Here is a 16950-nt window from a genome sequence, read left to right as displayed (position 1 = left end):
ACAGTATATGTTAACTGGAATTAAGCTAAAAACTAAAAACAAAAGCAAAAAAAGTTTAAAAACACTTATATCTTAAAAATTTTTTAAAGTATGAGAAATAAACATGTATAAAGAAACACTGAAATACAATGGAGTCAGTAATATACAAAGGGTCCTGCCAAGTAAGAGCTTACAACCCAATATTTTATAAGCAGCCGTTTTACCGAAAGGCGGTAGAAAGAGGTCCTCAGAAGTGCAAGGAGTCAGAAAATAACTATCCAAGTACTTTTCCTGGATAAAATACCTGGGGTCCTGTGACAGAATAAAGGAATGTATTTCAAAAGAAAGAAGACCAGAAACATTAATATGTTATGTAAATGTTGTTCTGCACAGTAGTATAAATGTGGTGACAGGGCCACCACTGGCACGTAAATTACCTTTGTGTATTAGAAGAAGGAGTTTCCTTCTCCCTTTTCTCTATCCAAAAGAAAATTAAATGGAAGGGGTGGAAGGAGTGAGCGAGGAAAGCATGCTGTTGATGATCAAAGACAGATTCCATAGAAACGCCCTGAAAAATAATCACATTGCACTCATCCTCTTTCACAACAGTGGACAATGATCTTTCTGCCACCCACAGTGATACATTTAATAAGATTTTGTTACTCTTTTTCTTTCAAGGTTTTATTTATTCATGAGAGACACACAGAGAGAGAGGCAGAGACACAGGCAGAGGGAGAAGCAGGCCCCATGCAGGGAGCCTGATGTAGGACTCTATCCCAGGACCCTGGAATCACGCCCTTAGCCAATGGCAGATGCTCAACCACTGAGTCACCCAGGTGCCCCTTAAGTTACTCTTTTTAAAAAGTTAGCTAAAAAGTGTCATTTGACAGATATTAAAAGCCTTTTGAAAAATACACTATTTTTATTCGTTCTTTTATGTTTAATTTTTATTTTACCAAAGAAGTGCCTGTTGTTTAAAACACTGAAATGTAGGATGTCCATAAGGTCAAGAAATATGTGTAGTAGTAACTAACGTTTCTCCTGAATGAGGATGCCCTGACAACGTTACGTGCATTACTTCCTTCAGGCATTATGGGTGCTCTACATTTCTCCAACACTGCAAATGAGCAGGCGTGGCGCCTGCCCATAGCACCTCGTGGCTCAAACTCCTGCTTCCTGAAGGCAATGCCTTCCAGCCATTTCTTCTATGCCTATGTACCTCCCTATTTTCAGGTAACATGCTTGTTTGGTTATTTCTAGCCTTTTTTCTGTTTTAGATATTATTTGCTGACTTTCCAGTATGGAAGATGAGATAAAGGAAGTCCCAATGCTCACACTCACACTCGTACACACATACACACATGCAGCCACACATTCTTCCGTTATAGACATACCGGTTATTCTGAGCACCACAAATGCAAACTGTTACCCATAGCCAAACCACACATGCACAATAGTCACCTTTCTTTTCGGACACAACGTTTTGTTTTCCTACACTTAATGCTCATCCTGTTTTTTCATCCTCTTGGACCTCCCTTGCCGCCAGCCTAAGCTTCAGCTTTCTCCATCTGGATAAATCTATAGGCCATCTGTTTTCTAGATTTTAAAGTTTTGTTGCTATCATAGCCTCTCTTGTCTCTGCCCATAAAGCTTCAGGCAATTTTACCTCTTTACCATCTTTTGAGCAATATTCCAGAGAGCCTCGAAGGTAAACACACAGGTCCTGCTGACCGTCATGCTCCGCAGGGGCCCCTGCAGGGGTCAGTAATCATGCCTGAGACATATGTGGGGGAGACTCAGACCATGTGGGCTCTGTGCTCCCTGGCAAATCAGATATTTGAAGATGTCCTCAAATACCACTGAGGCCTCACCCGCCAGGCCCTGCTACTCCTGATGTGCTCAAATCCCATTTCTTTTGTAACTAAAAGAAAACGTTTGTTCACTTAAACCACCGGTTGATTTAATGAATGGAAAGAGAAGGGAGAAGGCTCTCAGGCCTCACGCCTACCTTCACAGCACTGAAGCAGAACACGTGGAGCAGGGCAGTGGCGGTGGCACTACGGGCCACGCTGTAAATAGCCGATGTCATCCCAGAAACAGCTAGAACACAAACACCAACAGTCTCACAATCAATAAAGTGAAGAGAGATGGTTGTACCTTTCAAATACAAAATTCCTGCCAAAGGAGCAAAGAGTATATCTTATGGGATCAGTCAAAAGCACTGGATGACTTAATATAAAGAGAGAGAGCGAAAGAGAGAGAGACTGACATTTATTAAAAATTCTGGAGGAAAACATTTAAAAGGAATTTTTGGCAACATTCTTAGAGGACCGTGTGAACAAGTCCAGTATGGAGGTAGGGAAACCTCCTTGCTTACAGTTGAAAGCTGCTGGCCAAAGGAAACATCACAGATGAAGGTTTCCATGGAAGACAGTGGGGGTAGAGTGAGAAAGATCAATCTAACAAATAAGCCACGCTCGCGTGTGTCTCTGTGTGCCTGTGTGTAATGAGGTGGTAACAGTGCTGGATCACCAGCTATGCTGTAACGCTTTATGTACAATTTCATTTCATTCTTACAGCAACTCTATGAGATCCGTGTGTTTATATCCATTTAGAGAAGAGTAAACTTTAAAGTTAAGCAATCTGCACAAAGTCTCCAGGTCAGGATTAGGTGAGGTGTTGGAATCTAAAGTGCTATGTCAAGGGAGGGTCCACACAGGTGGGAGACACAGGTCCCCTGTCCATACAGGTGCACACAAGAAGTAGCTCAGTGCTCAGGATGAAGAAAACCTAGCTGTCCAGACTCTCATTCCATTCAGCCCTTATCAGAACTTTAGACTTCTTTACAGGAAGAGCAAGATGTAAATGGCTTACCAGAACCTCCAAAAAACAGCATGTCAATTTGTTCCAAAAGATATATGCAGAAAGTGTCGATCTGCGGGAAGAGCCCAAGGAGGGAAATTGCAGGGAAGCAATATAAAAATACTGGAAGTGAACAGACAAAATTGATGGTAAGTGTGCAGTTGATGGCCACCGGGTCCCTGAGGCAATCCTGCCTGCCCCCCTTCCAGCACCCAGAGCCCCCTGCCCACGTCCTGGAGGCAATCCTGAACTCCTCACACCCACAGGAGGAAGGTCTGCAGGCCAAGTGGAAATGTGCCCATGGAAGTAACAAAGGGCACATCTGAGGAAAGAGGTCCAGGCAAGGAATGCAAGGGAGCCCAGGCCGGAGCAGAGACCTCGGGTGGTGAAAGAGGCAGTGGAAAGGTCTGCAGTTTGCAAGAATGGGCTTCCAATTGGGGAACATGGGTGGGGAAGAAACAGGGAAACTCCAAGAATGGGTAAAGCCAAAGGCAACTAAACGGGTAGGGCAGATCTCTCCCTGCATGGAAGTGGGAGGTATAAAAACTAGAGCCGGGGGCTCCTCATTTTGTGTTTCTATCACCTGGAGCACTTGAGGTGTGGAGAGTCATCACATCTAAACACCACCTGCAGATTCTAGTTCAGTGGGAATTCCAGGTTTGCAGACACACAAGGGAGGGTGGTGATTAAGGGCCTGACTCCTCGGGACTAGAGCATGTGGGACATGAAGGTGGCCCTGCCTGACCAGAGGAAGGCTCTGCTCCTTCCTAAAATTGTAACAGTGCAATTGGAGAAGACGTCTGCAAGCCAGGTTTCCACGACTTGTTAGAGGAAATAAAATGTCCTAGAGCTGCATTTTACAGCTGCATCCCTGTCATCCTCTCTTCCTCAAGTCTATGTAAGTTAGGTTTCATAGAAACACCATTACTTCTGCTGTAATACATCTGTCTTCTGTCTCGGTTTATTGAGGAGAATGTCAATGAAGTCTAATACTGGTAAGTCTTAATAAAACTAAGGAAATTTGATTTGAAATCCCATATGCCCGAACTCTGGAACTGTGTGCTAACACTGTCTGTAGACCGCAGTCAACAGTGGGAGTGGGGATGATGGTGGAAGGTGGGGGAGGAGGTGTTTTAGCTATTTCTGAAAAATCAAAAATGCAAACTTTATATCGTGAAATTGTAGAAACGAGAGTATTTGTACATCCCATGCTCTTGCTAATAGTGGCTCGAAAGTAAATATGGGACAAATCCTTCCCAAAACACAATCCCAAGGAACTGTCCCAACCCTCCTGGGGTTGGAGTCATATTTTGATGCACATGGTGATTTTGCTGCAATGCTTTCTGTGGCAAAGTTTAAACAATATTGTAATAACCTGGAGCATCTGTGAGGAATACACTTTTCAATCAAATTAGACAATAAGACAAATACAGATCAGTATTTTATGGGACGCAATTTACACAACTTTATGGGACGCAATTTCTTTCAGTTTTTGTGGATAGAGATCACAGATATGTGAAAGATATAAGAAACAAATAGAAATTTGGGGTGCCTGGGTGGCTCAGTGGGTTGGGTGGTTGACTCTTGGTTTTGGCTCAGGTCATAATCTCAGGATCCTGAGATCAAGTCCCACAATTGAGTCTGCTTTGGGATTCTATCTCTCTCCCTCTGAACCTCCCCTCTGCTCACTCTTTCTCTATCTCTAAAATAAATTTTAAAATAAATATTTGTTTAAAAAGGAAATAAGTGGAAATTTAATTATAGAATATAGAAGCACCAACATTTTATTCCCGTATAATTTCAAGCAAACTGACTGCTCCTACTTCTCTCAACTTTGAGACTCAAACCCAGAAATGAAGATGAAATGCTGCCCTATACTCTGGAGTACTCATGGCCAGGATAGGGGTGGATGGAAGGCGCAGTGAGATTGCACTGGTTCACCTTCTCAAGAGCTGTGTGTGTGGCAAAACTACAGGAAGAATGAAGAACTCCAGGGGATCCCTGGGTGGCTCAGCGGTTTAGCCCCTGCCTTCGGCCCAGGAGTGATCCTGGAGACCCGGGATCAAGTCCCACGTTGAACTCCCTGCAAGGAGCCTGCTGCTCCCTCTGCCTGTGTCTCTGCCTCTCTCTCTCTCTCTGTGTCTCTCATGAATAAATAAATAAAATCTTAAAAAAAAAAAAAAAAGAATGTAGAACTCCAGGGAAAAGTATGGGTATGAAATAAAATTAAAGGCAGCTGAATACTGGAAACTGTTCAGCAAAGCAGAGTTAAGGAAGTGTTCTCCGAAGAAATACATTAGGTAATGAAACCACAACTGTGGAAGTGGAAAGAACGGAGGCAGGGAATCATGGCTTGAGGGTGATGGGATGGCAAGCAACACGGCAAGCCCCGGAGCGCGGTGCCGTGCTGCCCATGTAGAACTGGAGCTGCCTGCACCCACCGTGGAGGGGCAGCAGGCAACAGGAGCCCCCGATCTAGGTCCTCTCCAGGATGTATTAGAGAAGGAGAGCTCTAGGCTTTAAAATCAAAGCCGGGGAGGTGGAAGGAGGGTGACGTGGAAGCCACCACACATCTCATCTGTTGGGTGGCAGCTCATGTGAATAAAAAAAGCAGCCAAATGCTTGTTGCATTAGTAGGGCAAATTAGAAAATCACACCTGAGAGAATCCCACCTCTGAGAAACGAACGAAGTGGGGGGGGGGGAGCGGGAGATGGGGTGACTGGGTGATGGGCACTGAAGGGGGCACTTGATGGGATGAGCACTGGGTGTTACACTATATGTTGGCAAATTGAATTCCAATTAAAAAAAAAGAAAGAAAGAAAATCACACTTGAAGCTTCTGAGGTCATTTTGTCCTTTTTCCAAAAGTAAAAAAAAAAAAGAAAAGAAAAGTCCCTGTGGCTGTTGGCAATTTTCCCTGTGAACAAAGATTTTTTTTCTTAGCATAATACCCCTGAGAGGGTGTATAATTTCCTCTCATTTCTACTCCTCATTTTCTCTAATACTTACCATAAATGCAGAATTTCCTGGTATGGTTCCATTTCTTTACAAGCAACATTTACAAATAAAAACATTGTAACTTGCTTGTTTCTTTTTTAAAATGTGAATAATGATATTTGTTACTATTCTAGCCCATGACTATTGGTGTTGCAGGTTTGGGGTGAAAACATGCAGATTTAAAAAAACATGGAAATACAACTGGACCCTAATGGAGTTGGTGTGAACACATACATCATGTGTCTCTAACCTGCCGTATCTGTGTGTTAACTAATCATCCTGACTGTGGTCTATTTTGGGCCCTGGAAACAGTCTTTATAGAAGGCACCTACAGAAGATAAATGTGGGGTCTCCCTGGGCAGAGGACGGTACATTCCATAGGTAGTCCTCAAAACGTCCACCAACCTCTAAAGGTGGCATTATGGAAGCTGCATTATTGTAGGTTGGGCGTTAGACCTATGGACTAACATAAAACATCGAAGTCTCAGATCTGAGAGGACCCATGCAGAGCCTGGAGCCCTTCTACAACTGACAGCCACTTCTTGCCTGAGCTCTTTCCAAGTCAGGAACTCATGCACTAGGCAAACCCTGTGCTACCACTGGGCAGCTCTAACCCAAACCATTTTAGATGTCTTTGCTGCAGTGAGCTGTAATCCAGCTACCATTGGCCGGGACTAGTTAATATGGTTACAGTGAGAGAACCACCACCATGTGTACCTCTGGCACCCGAGCATTTCTTCCCTAGGCTGGACATCCCATTCTCTCTCTCTCTCTCTCTCTCTCTTTTAAGATTTTATTTATTTGAGAGAGAGAGACCTAGAAAGCACAAGCAGGGGGAGCAGCAGGCAGAGGGAGAAGGAGAAGCAGGTTCCCTGTGGAGCAGAGAGCCCGACATGGGGCTCTATTCCAGGACTCCAGGCAGAGCTGAAGGCAGATGCTTAATGGACTGAGCTACCCGGGCACCCCTGGACATCCCATTTTTTGCCCCATCTCCAGACACAGTGCAGCCCAGGTGGTTCTGTTCCTCAGGGCACACTCTAGCTTTGCTCTTGCTCCTTTTGAAATACCGTACTAAGAACTGAAGTACGGTATTTTTGGCTCCTCATCTGTGGGCTAATTACAAAGCCAGCCTCCTTTTGTAGGCTTTCTCTGAAGTTACCCCGATTGGAAAGTATTAAAAATTCCAGCCCAGAGGTTACCATCTCTGACTGAGCAAGGCAAGGAGTCCTGACACAAAGGTTCCTTCACCTTACTCCTGAAAATAAAAAGAAAAAAAATTGTCCCTTATAATGAAAGAGAAGTGCCCACAGGGGTATTCTGAATATATAGGAGGGGTCAGAGAAGGAAAAATCATGTAAGAATATTACTCTTAGTGTTTCTGTCTTTAGTTCACCCTCCCTCAGCCTATAAAAAGCGACAAGTCCTTGCTGCTGACTCTTTCTTCTTGTGTCCCCAAGTTGGGCCCCCAAGTCCCTCACCTCCCATCAGCATCTCACATCCCACCTTTTCCCATTGTTCTATCAGCTGATTGAGATGCTTGCCTTCAAGATGCTCCTCTCCTTGCACTCAATATGACAAGGAGCTTCTCCATCTTTCCCACCACCCGATTTCCACCTGACTCATGTCCCACCACTGGCTCATATTCACAGCCTTCTGCCCAGGGAGGCAGAGAGGGCAGGGTGCACTGTACATGAAAGCAGCAGACACGGATACTCCCTGCTCCTTTCTTGCACCCCTTCCTCTGCTGTCTCCTCTTCCTCTGAGAGGTGGATGGTGTTGAGCAGAAAACCGGAGGGGCAGCAGATAACAGAAATATCAGCAATAAGGCACAACTCTTAAGAAATATTCCACATTCCCCGGCATCCACCAGAGGAGGCTCACAGCAGGAGAGGCACATACCACCTTTGACCACACGGTGGAAAACAAGGTCGGAACCTTGTGCTGAGTTCCTGTTTCTCTCTTGTCCTTTTTCTAAAATGGTCCTTGCTAAAAGGATTAAATCGTGTCCCTCCAAAACAGTACCTGAATGTGACTGTACTCGGCAATAAATACGGTCTGTCTTTACTCATGATCAGGTGACAATGAGGTCATTAGGATAGGCCCTGGTCTAATATGCCTGATGTCCTTATAAAAAAACAGGGAATTTGGACACAGGGGGAAGACAAAGTGGACAGACTCAGGCACAAAGCCATCTAGGAGCCAAGGAGTTAGGCCAGTATAGGTTCCTCCCTCATGCCTTCAGAGATTTTAGACTCCTGGCCTCCAGAACTGTGAGACGATAAATCTCTGATGTTCTCAGCCCCTCATTAGCAGTACCTCACTATGGTATCTAGAGGAAACTTGCACTATTCTTTCCTCCCAATAATCTTCTGTTTTATCCTGATTTTTATTCCTCTCCTTGTTAGTTTCTGATCCTAATAATGGCAGCAGTTATGCGCACTCAGATCCCTTGGTAGTGAGGGACAGCAGATGGAGAGGCTCCATAAAGAAGGAATGACCTTGAATTGCCCTTGCTTTCCCTCATTGAGTCAGAAAAACAGCATCCACCTCTCTCACCTTCTTCTCATTCCCAATTGTTCTAAATTTCTTCCACAATCTTTTCCTGCTCAGTGCAAATTAGTGTGTTTAACACGTTCACTCTACAGGGATTGCTATTGTTCTATTTTTCCATTTTTCTGTATCCCAGAAGTCATTTAGTTGGCTTGCCAGATTATTTACTGCTATTTTTACTCATTACCGTTGACAAGCAGACAAAAATATCCATTAAGGAAAAGCTTTAATGAAGGAAAGCGAATCCCAGATAGAAAGGTAAGAAAGGCCATATTCCCTGAGCCATCTCCACTCCTCAATGGAATAGGTTTGAAGAAAAATAAAATGAAAATACACACAGGCCAGTAGCTTATTTTAGAACAAGGGTTTCTGCTAAAAATCAAAACCTCAGGCTTTTACCAAGTACACTAAAGTCTTAGACTTTTTGAACCCTACTAACATTTCACATTCTGATGTCATGGCATATTTGCTAAGCCAGGACAACTCCATGAATTCAATGGCATTGGCTTGTTTACAGTAATAAATTAAAGAAAAAGAGAAATGAAGGACACCTGTGTACAGAAAAACAATTTCTAAATGGAATGTATGTCATGCTTTTCTCCCTCTTTCTACAAGTCATCTTCAAGAGATGCTTATTAAGTCCCTACTTACTATTTGTTGAGGCAAACATCCGAAAATGATGGTAAGCTTTCCCTGATTTAGGAATGAGTATTCCAAAAGTCCACCCACACATTAATTTCCTTACTACTTAAAGCATACTTTGTGTTCATTGGTTCATCCAGTCAACACACATTTCTTCAGTGCCTGTCTTTACCAGACACAGTGTGGGGTACTAGGGATTCAGTGTGAGAAAGGAGACAAGGGATCTGCCTTGCCCTTATCCAGCATCATAGAAGCTAACAAGGACACAGACATTGGTCAAATATCACAAGTGAAGGAGATGACTGCAAACTAGGTTTGGTGCTGTGAAAAATATGGAGATGGGGCCAAGCTTAGGGGAAATGGGCCATCAACTAGTATGGTCAAGGGGTCAGGGGCACTACAGAACAGGAACGCAGGGCATGAGGATGAGATGAGGAGGTGCCAAAGTCAAAACACAAATCCTTGTGACCTGTAATAGGTAGAACTCTATCAACACAAACCCATGCCTCAGTTTCTGGGGAAAGATGGCCACAAGGTACCCAAGACTGGGTGTGGGGTGCAGAAAGAGGAGGCAACATTTTGACTTAGACACATGTTTCTTGAACACTTTCCAAAATGCTTTCCCACCCTCTCCACTTCTTATCCCCAGGCCCTCCTATGCCCTGAGCTCTGGACTCCAGCACTGCTGTTTACAAGAAGACAGCAGGAAAGGGTTGTCTCCAGTATGCACAACCATGATTGGGCATCTGTGTCTACTCAAACTCTGACTTTTTCATTGCAGCTAATCTCAGGGGGAAGATGGGTGAGCTCATTTATAAGAAAGTAAAAGTATCTGAAAGTCTTTCTTTGGGGGAGGGGTGTGCATGCAAATGTGTGTGTGTGTGTGTGTGTGTGTGTGTGTGCGTTCCAACTGACAGAACTCCAAGTAATATAAAAAAGTAAAGTGAAAAATATCAGAAAAGTAGTAGCAAATATTCTTGGGCAAGCAGCATTGCCTAGGAGTGTAATCATGGGATCAGTTTTTTTCTTTCCTCAATATGTTTCTGTTCCCTACTTGAGCACAGAGATTATCTTTAAAAATGGTGCCTAACCTTTTGCTATTAAGAAGTTACTCAGCCCCTCACTTGATGTAATAGGAAGAGAAAGGCTGAGGATGCAGATACAGGCGGGCTTATGGGGAGCTGGGTGTGGGGGAGGGAATAGTTTGCTACCAAAACAGCAGAAAGAGGAATGGGCAGATGGTGGTAGGGAAAGAGAGTCAGAGAGTGGAATGTCTACCATGGTTTTCACCTATCAGGAACACAAAGATATGCCACTCCCCCTGGCTCAGAGAGTTGTCATGGGGGCCACAGAAAGAATGATACGAGGCCTATGGCTTTGAAAAGCTCCTTTAAGTAAGATATTGAGCTGGCAAGTGGTAGGTCTAGGGGCTGGTATCTTTGGTAGCTGCCCTTTATCACCTCATTTGGGCAATGTGATCACAGTCAATTACAGGCTGGCATGCATGTCAACCTCTGGATATCACGACAAGAACTCTCAGAGCTGCAGGCAGTCAGGTCTTCGCAGGCAATGCTGGGGTAGCCTCTCTGCATAATGATAATAACAGCTAATACCTGGTGCCCAGCAGTGGTCCATATGTTTAAATGTACCAACTCATTGGAAACTTGCACCAACCTCTAAGTCAGGTACTATTTTGTACCCATATTACTCTTGAATTCTTCCCAAGGTCACATAACTAGCAAAGTGGCAGAACTGGAATTCACATAGCCAAGTGCCTAACCATGACCCTGTGCGAGTTACCCGTGAGAACGGAGCCCTTCACATTAAATACTGCCTAGACTTTAAGGCTCGCCAAGCAAATCAGTGACAGGCTGGAGGACCAGTGTATCTAGGACTCTACCTGGACTGAAAACCAGGCGCACTTTGGCATTCCCAGAGTGTCTGTGCCACTCTGGCAAGCTGTCACCCTGGTAACAAAACCACCCTCACCCCTGGGGTGCCCCACTGACACCCCGCACCAGGCCCCACAGCAGCCGGTCCTCAGATACTACAGTGTTATGGCTTATCATAGACATCACCATCCTTTAGAATAATTCTGCTATTGGATGCTTTGGGGCTCCAGCTCCCAGACCGTCTTCTGAAAGTGTATAAGCCAAGAGAGCAATGCACCTCTCTTCATCCAATAATCAAATAAGTTTTCTCCAGCTAGCAATTCAGAATATAAAGAGGAAACTTATCCACTCCCCATGTCCCCCACAACCCTCAAATTCACTCACCTATTAAGAGGTCCCTAGCTGACTGGAGGGACCTTGGAGAGAAGAGCTTCAGGCCATAGACAATGTAAGTGGGAGGGTGCCGGGCTTTGGCCCCTGTATTAAGAAGCAAAATAAGGCCACACAGCACACAAAAATAGATTGGTCTGCTATATGTTATGATTTGGTTGTGTCCCTAGAAAACAAACACAATTTCTGAATGGTACCTATCATTTTGATTAAATGACAAAAGCTTCATAGTCAGTAATTCATATCATATTATACAACTTACACCATAAATCACATTTTCTCCCCCCACCATAATTCATATACACAAAACACCGGGAAAAGAAAAAAATCTCCAATAATTATTCTGGCAGTTAAGAACAAGACTATCAAAAAGAATGTTATATCTCTCAGACTCAACAAGATTTAGCTGAAAATTTAATTACCATCCTTAGATATAATCTAGATGGATCTAATTCCATGCTTCCCTAATAGTAAAACTTCTGTTTCTATTGCTCGTTTCAAGTGCAAAACTAATATAAGCCATATTCACTCTACATGGCCTAACTTGAGCCCTGCTATTAATAAGAAACAGAATTATAAGTGGTGGTCTTTGATTTCCTTGTCTTCAAAAGCAAGACAATACAGGTGCAAAGTTATACCCTCAGAGAGAGTATAAAATGTCTTAGTGTAGCACAAGGGAATAATACAATTAAAAAAAAAACACCTCACCATTTATATACACTTTCCTTTGAGGAGGACCAAAAACTTAACAGATCTCATATTAGCTCTCAAAATATTGTTATGAGGAGAAGTAGAAACATTTTTATTCCTCTCCTTGGATAGATAAAGAAATTAAGGAAAAGATACAACATCAAACTTTCCAGGGCAAAAGCCAATGAAGAATTTGCATGTCACAAACCAATGCACAATTCATAAGGTTCAAAAAACCAACAAAAATGAATTAGGAGAAGAATATTCTTTGCAATTCATGAGCTACTTTGGGTACAAAAAGTAAAGATTAAAGTGATATGGTTTCGGATGTGGATTTTTAAAGTCACTGCCTTGAACGTGTTATATTTAGAAATGCAATTTAAATTGCCACTGCTTCTATAATAGAAATGGTCCTATTCTGAGACCATCTTTTAATAGGAAGGAAAACACAGGCTGTCCATGGGGGCTGGCTATGTTTGGCCCTGAGTCCAGACTCAGTCTTGAAAGGAATATTTGCACTCTTATGAAATTTCCTTTTGAATTCAACTGGATCATAGATTAGTGGGATTGGGGATACCTCTTCTGCATTAAAAGAAAAATTGAAACTAAAGCCTAAGTGAAATCTTAATGCATTTCTTATCAAGTGAAGAGCAGAATCACTTGGTCGGTATAGATAGCTACTTAGTATACAAATACACAAGCATACGAGACACTCCCAAAGTGACACCATTTAGGATACAAAATTTAAGAGCTGCCTCCCTTAAGAGCTGTCCTGATTCTTCCTTTTCCTAAAAGTTTAAAAATACATTTTCTAGGAATTGAAAGTCTGGTTTTGAACACGTTTGTGATATCATCTTAAATCTGCCAAGTCAAACTTTATTTATGGGAAGTGGAATGCTTTTTTTGTCATTGAAATTTATGAGATGAAACTTAAGGCTCCCTTGCAAAGAGCCTGCCCTCATCATCATGCCAGGGCTTCACCTCACTTCTCATTCTATGTTTTGGGTCCCCAAACCATTCTAAGTATATCACTAATGTGAGGCATAGACATCACTTTTATTTATTTTTTGATTCTTAAGAACACCAACTAAAAATATTCCCCAGCTCTCCAATTCCTTCTTTCACTTGTGAGTCAATCATCGGACCCCTGAGGATTGCTTTTTCTTTTTCCCAATAGAAAAATTCCCCTTGCTCTGCCAGGTGAAGTCTGACCAGTCTTTTTTTACAACACATTCAACTATTTCTCGTGTGATTTCAACTTTAAAATATCCTGGTGGGGGGACGCCCCCAACTTTAGCAGTGGGGCATCTTGGAGGCTGGTGGCATGTGCAGCTGTATTTCCATCAACTTCACCCATGAGAACAAGGTCACCACCCAGCTCTGGCTGCAGCGCAGCAGAAGGGGAAGGTGCAAGAATCTATCAACACCTCCAGGAACCCTGCTTCTGGAGAGTGCTGGTGCACGCGGCTAAAGGATGAGGCCATTCGAGTTATCCTCTCATCAAGACAGTGGGCTGGTCAAATGCTTCAAACTTACTGTTAGAAAAACAACAACAACAACAACAACAACAACAGGCGTCTATTATAAGGAAGATGGGGTATGGGAGAATCCGGAGTGCAGCTGGGCCTGAGCGGTGAGTAAACCAGGGCTGGGCATAGCCGGGCCCTGCTGCCACCACCCCATCTCAGCTGTGGGCAGGTGTCAGCTCCAGGCTCTCTGCACACAGGCATCCTCTGCTTCCCCAGTCTGCAGGGCAGGAAAGGGCCCCCTCGGACCTATGGTGTTTGTACACATTACATCCAGCTATGTTCAGGGGCCCCGTATTTTAGTTGGCTGCTGTGAACAGCAGTGGCAACAAGAGCTGACATTTACCCTGCCCCAGGCACCATTCCATCCATGGGGCTAATCCTCGGTACACGCCATGAAGTACTTATTATTCTCATTCTGCCAAGAGTAAACTGAGGCTTAAGCTTTATGCCTTAATTTTTTGCAAAATTAAGAAATTTGCCCCCAGCTTCCTGGACAGAAAGCAGAGTGGCAGAGCAAGGATTTGGAGCCTGGACGTTGTTGGTTCCCAGCAACACCCAGGAAGAAGAGTGCACTTGGTGCTGGTCCTTCCATGCCCAAGGACTCAGCCTGACTAAATCTCACTCGTCATCGTCATCCTTTAAACACATAACATGAACGCCACTCCTGTGAAGCAACTATAGAGTATGGGGGAAAGCATTAGCAACAGCTTTGGAGTGTTGACTTTTCCTAGGAGAGCTCTGGAGGGTGGAGAAGGAGGAGAGCTAGAACCATATGCTCTGCCCGCCACTCTAGGACACTGTGTTCACCTACTTGAACCCCCATCACTACCTAAGAGTTGGGTGTGTCGTTTCTTGCGATGATGCAGTTTTGTTTACTAGGATTTCTTCTCTCTGTGCCTCTTGATGAGTTCTTTACTTTAGCATTAGCAACTCAGCTGTCCCTTCAGTGTCATCGTGAGCATTTGTAAGGATACATGTGAGTTCTCCTTGTGTGTGATGCCAAGGGAGGAATGCCCTATAGGGGGTGGATCCCCAAGAAGACCTGGGCTGGTGAGTACTCTGAGACTCACACTTGTGGTGTACAGGGGAATCCACAAGATTTCAGAGGAGGCAATGTAGGAGATAAGCAGAGATCAAAAGGCCAAATAATTCCTATCAGCTGCCTGGTAAAATGCTAATCCAGTTTAAATAACGTTGAAATCTGACTGGCCAGTCTAAAAATTATAAAGGCACAGGCAAATGAGGTCCTTTAAACTCAGCTTATAATTTAATAGAGTTGATGATCTCATTTCATGGAATGATTTATTTCAGGGCAACTTCCCAGTTTTCAGGCTCATGAATCGTGACAAATAGGTCTATGGGGTCATCCAACCAGGGGGCAGCAAAGTGGAGATGACAGTACTCCTCAGAGGGGTGGCCATGGGGCCATCAGTTCCGTCCCCACCTACTTTACATATTTACCCACCACTTCCCTCAGTGGCAGTGAAAGACAGATGGAAGGGTGGCGACCTAAGTTCTGCCCCTCTTTCATGGCAAAAATTCAGTAGATAAGAATTCAAAGAAGGCAATTTGGAATGGCACATACTTTAAAGAATGCTTCTTCTTTTTTTTTTTTTTTTGACCAAAGTAAACACACAACTAAAGAGATAAATATAATTTAACTTGTAATCAAGAGCCACCAAGACTAAGTTGACCTTCTTATTTCTAGGACTAAGGATTGAGAAATGTTTATGTGTCGCTCAAAATCATTCCCTTGATAAACACGAGGTAATCGAGGCCAACACCGACAGTGATAAGTCACATAGACAGTATGTACCCTCAACATGACATGATGAAAAAAAAAAAAAAAACATGACATGATGAAAATGGCTCTTGCCCTCTATGGTCTTGCTCCCAACATACTATAACCCCAGTCTGATCATAAGATAGACATGAGATAAATCCCTACTGAGGGGCTTGCTTCAAAATCCCTGACCAGCACTCCTCAAAACTGTCAAGGTCATCAAAAAATAAGGAATGTCTGAAAGGCTGTCACGATAACTCAATGCAGTGTGGTGTCCTGGATGGGGTCCTCAAGCAGAAAAAGAACATTAAGTTAAAACTAAGGAAATCTGAATAAAATGGACTTTAGTTACTAATAATGTATCAATATTGGCTCAGTAATTGTGACAAATGTGTAGGGTATAAGGGAACCCGCTGTACTATCCTCCCAAATGTTCTATAAACCTAAAACTGTTCTAAAATAAAAAAGTTTATTTACAATAATCATTCCCAGGGCACTCGGGTGGCTCAGTTGGTTAAGTATCTGCCTTTGGCTCAAGTCATGATTTCAGAGTCCTGGGATTAGAATCCCACATCAGGCTTCCTGCTCAGTGGGGAGTCTACTCCTCCCTCTCCTTTTGCCTCTCTCCCTGCTTGTGCGCTCTCTCTCTTTCTCAAATAAGTAAATAGAATCTTTAAGAAAATCATTCCTAATAATTCTTAATATAACAGGAAGTGGTACCAAATGTCTTCATTATATAGTAGCCATAGTTCACTGAATAGAACACGTAACAAGTTATGGCCATTGCTCTTTGGAGTATGTACTGTGAGCAAGGAAACAAGGAGACTTAGTGTATTTGAGGCCTACTGTTCAGCTCATTATAGATACTATGTAATTTACTGTTCACCAAATCTAACTGAGGTTGCTCTTATTATCCATATTTTACCCACAAATAATTGATAAGGTTTGTCGAGTGCTTCCACAGTACCAGATACTGTGCTGAGCACTTGAAGACATTATCACATTATCTTGTTCAAACCCCTTACGATCCGGTTTCATGATTTCATCATTTACATATAAAAAACCTGAGATACAGAGAAATAACTTGCCCAAGATCTCAAGGTTTCTACATGATAAGGCTGGATTCAAATCCCCAAACATGCATGCTACCCTAGTGTTGCTCACATGTCATCTGAGATAACCATCACCATCAGCAGCACCATGCAGATTCCCAGGTGCTGCTCCAGCTGCATCCACTCAGACCCCGTGGGTGCTGGGAAAGGCTCCTGAGTCTGGCTCTGTGCAGGACATGCCCTGTTTTTTGTTGCCTTTTAGATATCCTACTGAACTTTGCTTTCCAGGTGATCATCAGTGGTTACTGTTAGTTAGAGTCTTGGACAGATCTGGGTAAGCTAGTGAAAAGCCACATCATCCATTATTATATGGCCAGTCTCTGATCCTCAAATGCTGCCAGTTTCCAACCAAACTATCAAAAAAATTTTAAGCTGTCCTAAGACCTGTTTTCTTTTATAATCAGATGCATTTCTTTTGTGCCCAGGGTCTATTGTACCGTATCTATTAGCACATCATTAATTCTGCACTTATATCTGAAATATACATTTTTTTATTTTGCTATATTCTGATTTGAACCACTTGC

At 43.2% G+C, this 16950-nt stretch overlaps 1 protein-coding gene across 2 annotated transcripts in view; it reads right to left on the bottom strand.

The window, feature by feature from the left end:
* PCNX2 (pecanex 2) overlaps positions 1 to 16950 on the bottom strand; it is a 288682-nt gene that overhangs the window by 185232 nt on the left and 86500 nt on the right. Inside the window, exons 13-15 of one of the 2 annotated variants that reach the window (XM_077894480.1) lie at positions 11307 to 11478; positions 2854 to 2964; positions 1988 to 2079 (exon numbers count right to left, since the gene is read on the bottom strand). The exons of the other annotated variant lie outside the window; for it this stretch is intronic. Of the exons in view, the coding sequence (XP_077750606.1) occupies positions 1988 to 2079; positions 2854 to 2964; positions 11307 to 11478 (375 nt within the window). The remainder of the gene's footprint in view (positions 1 to 1987; positions 2080 to 2853; positions 2965 to 11306; positions 11479 to 16950) is intronic. 2 annotated transcript variants of the gene reach the window in all.

The sequence above is a fragment of the Canis aureus genome, chromosome 4, assembly GCF_053574225.1.
Source record: "Canis aureus isolate CA01 chromosome 4, VMU_Caureus_v.1.0, whole genome shotgun sequence".
Classification (NCBI taxonomy): Eukaryota; Metazoa; Chordata; class Mammalia; order Carnivora; family Canidae; genus Canis; species Canis aureus.
The sequence above is the reverse complement of the archived record's forward strand: the minus strand, read 5'-3'. Positions and strand labels throughout refer to the sequence as shown.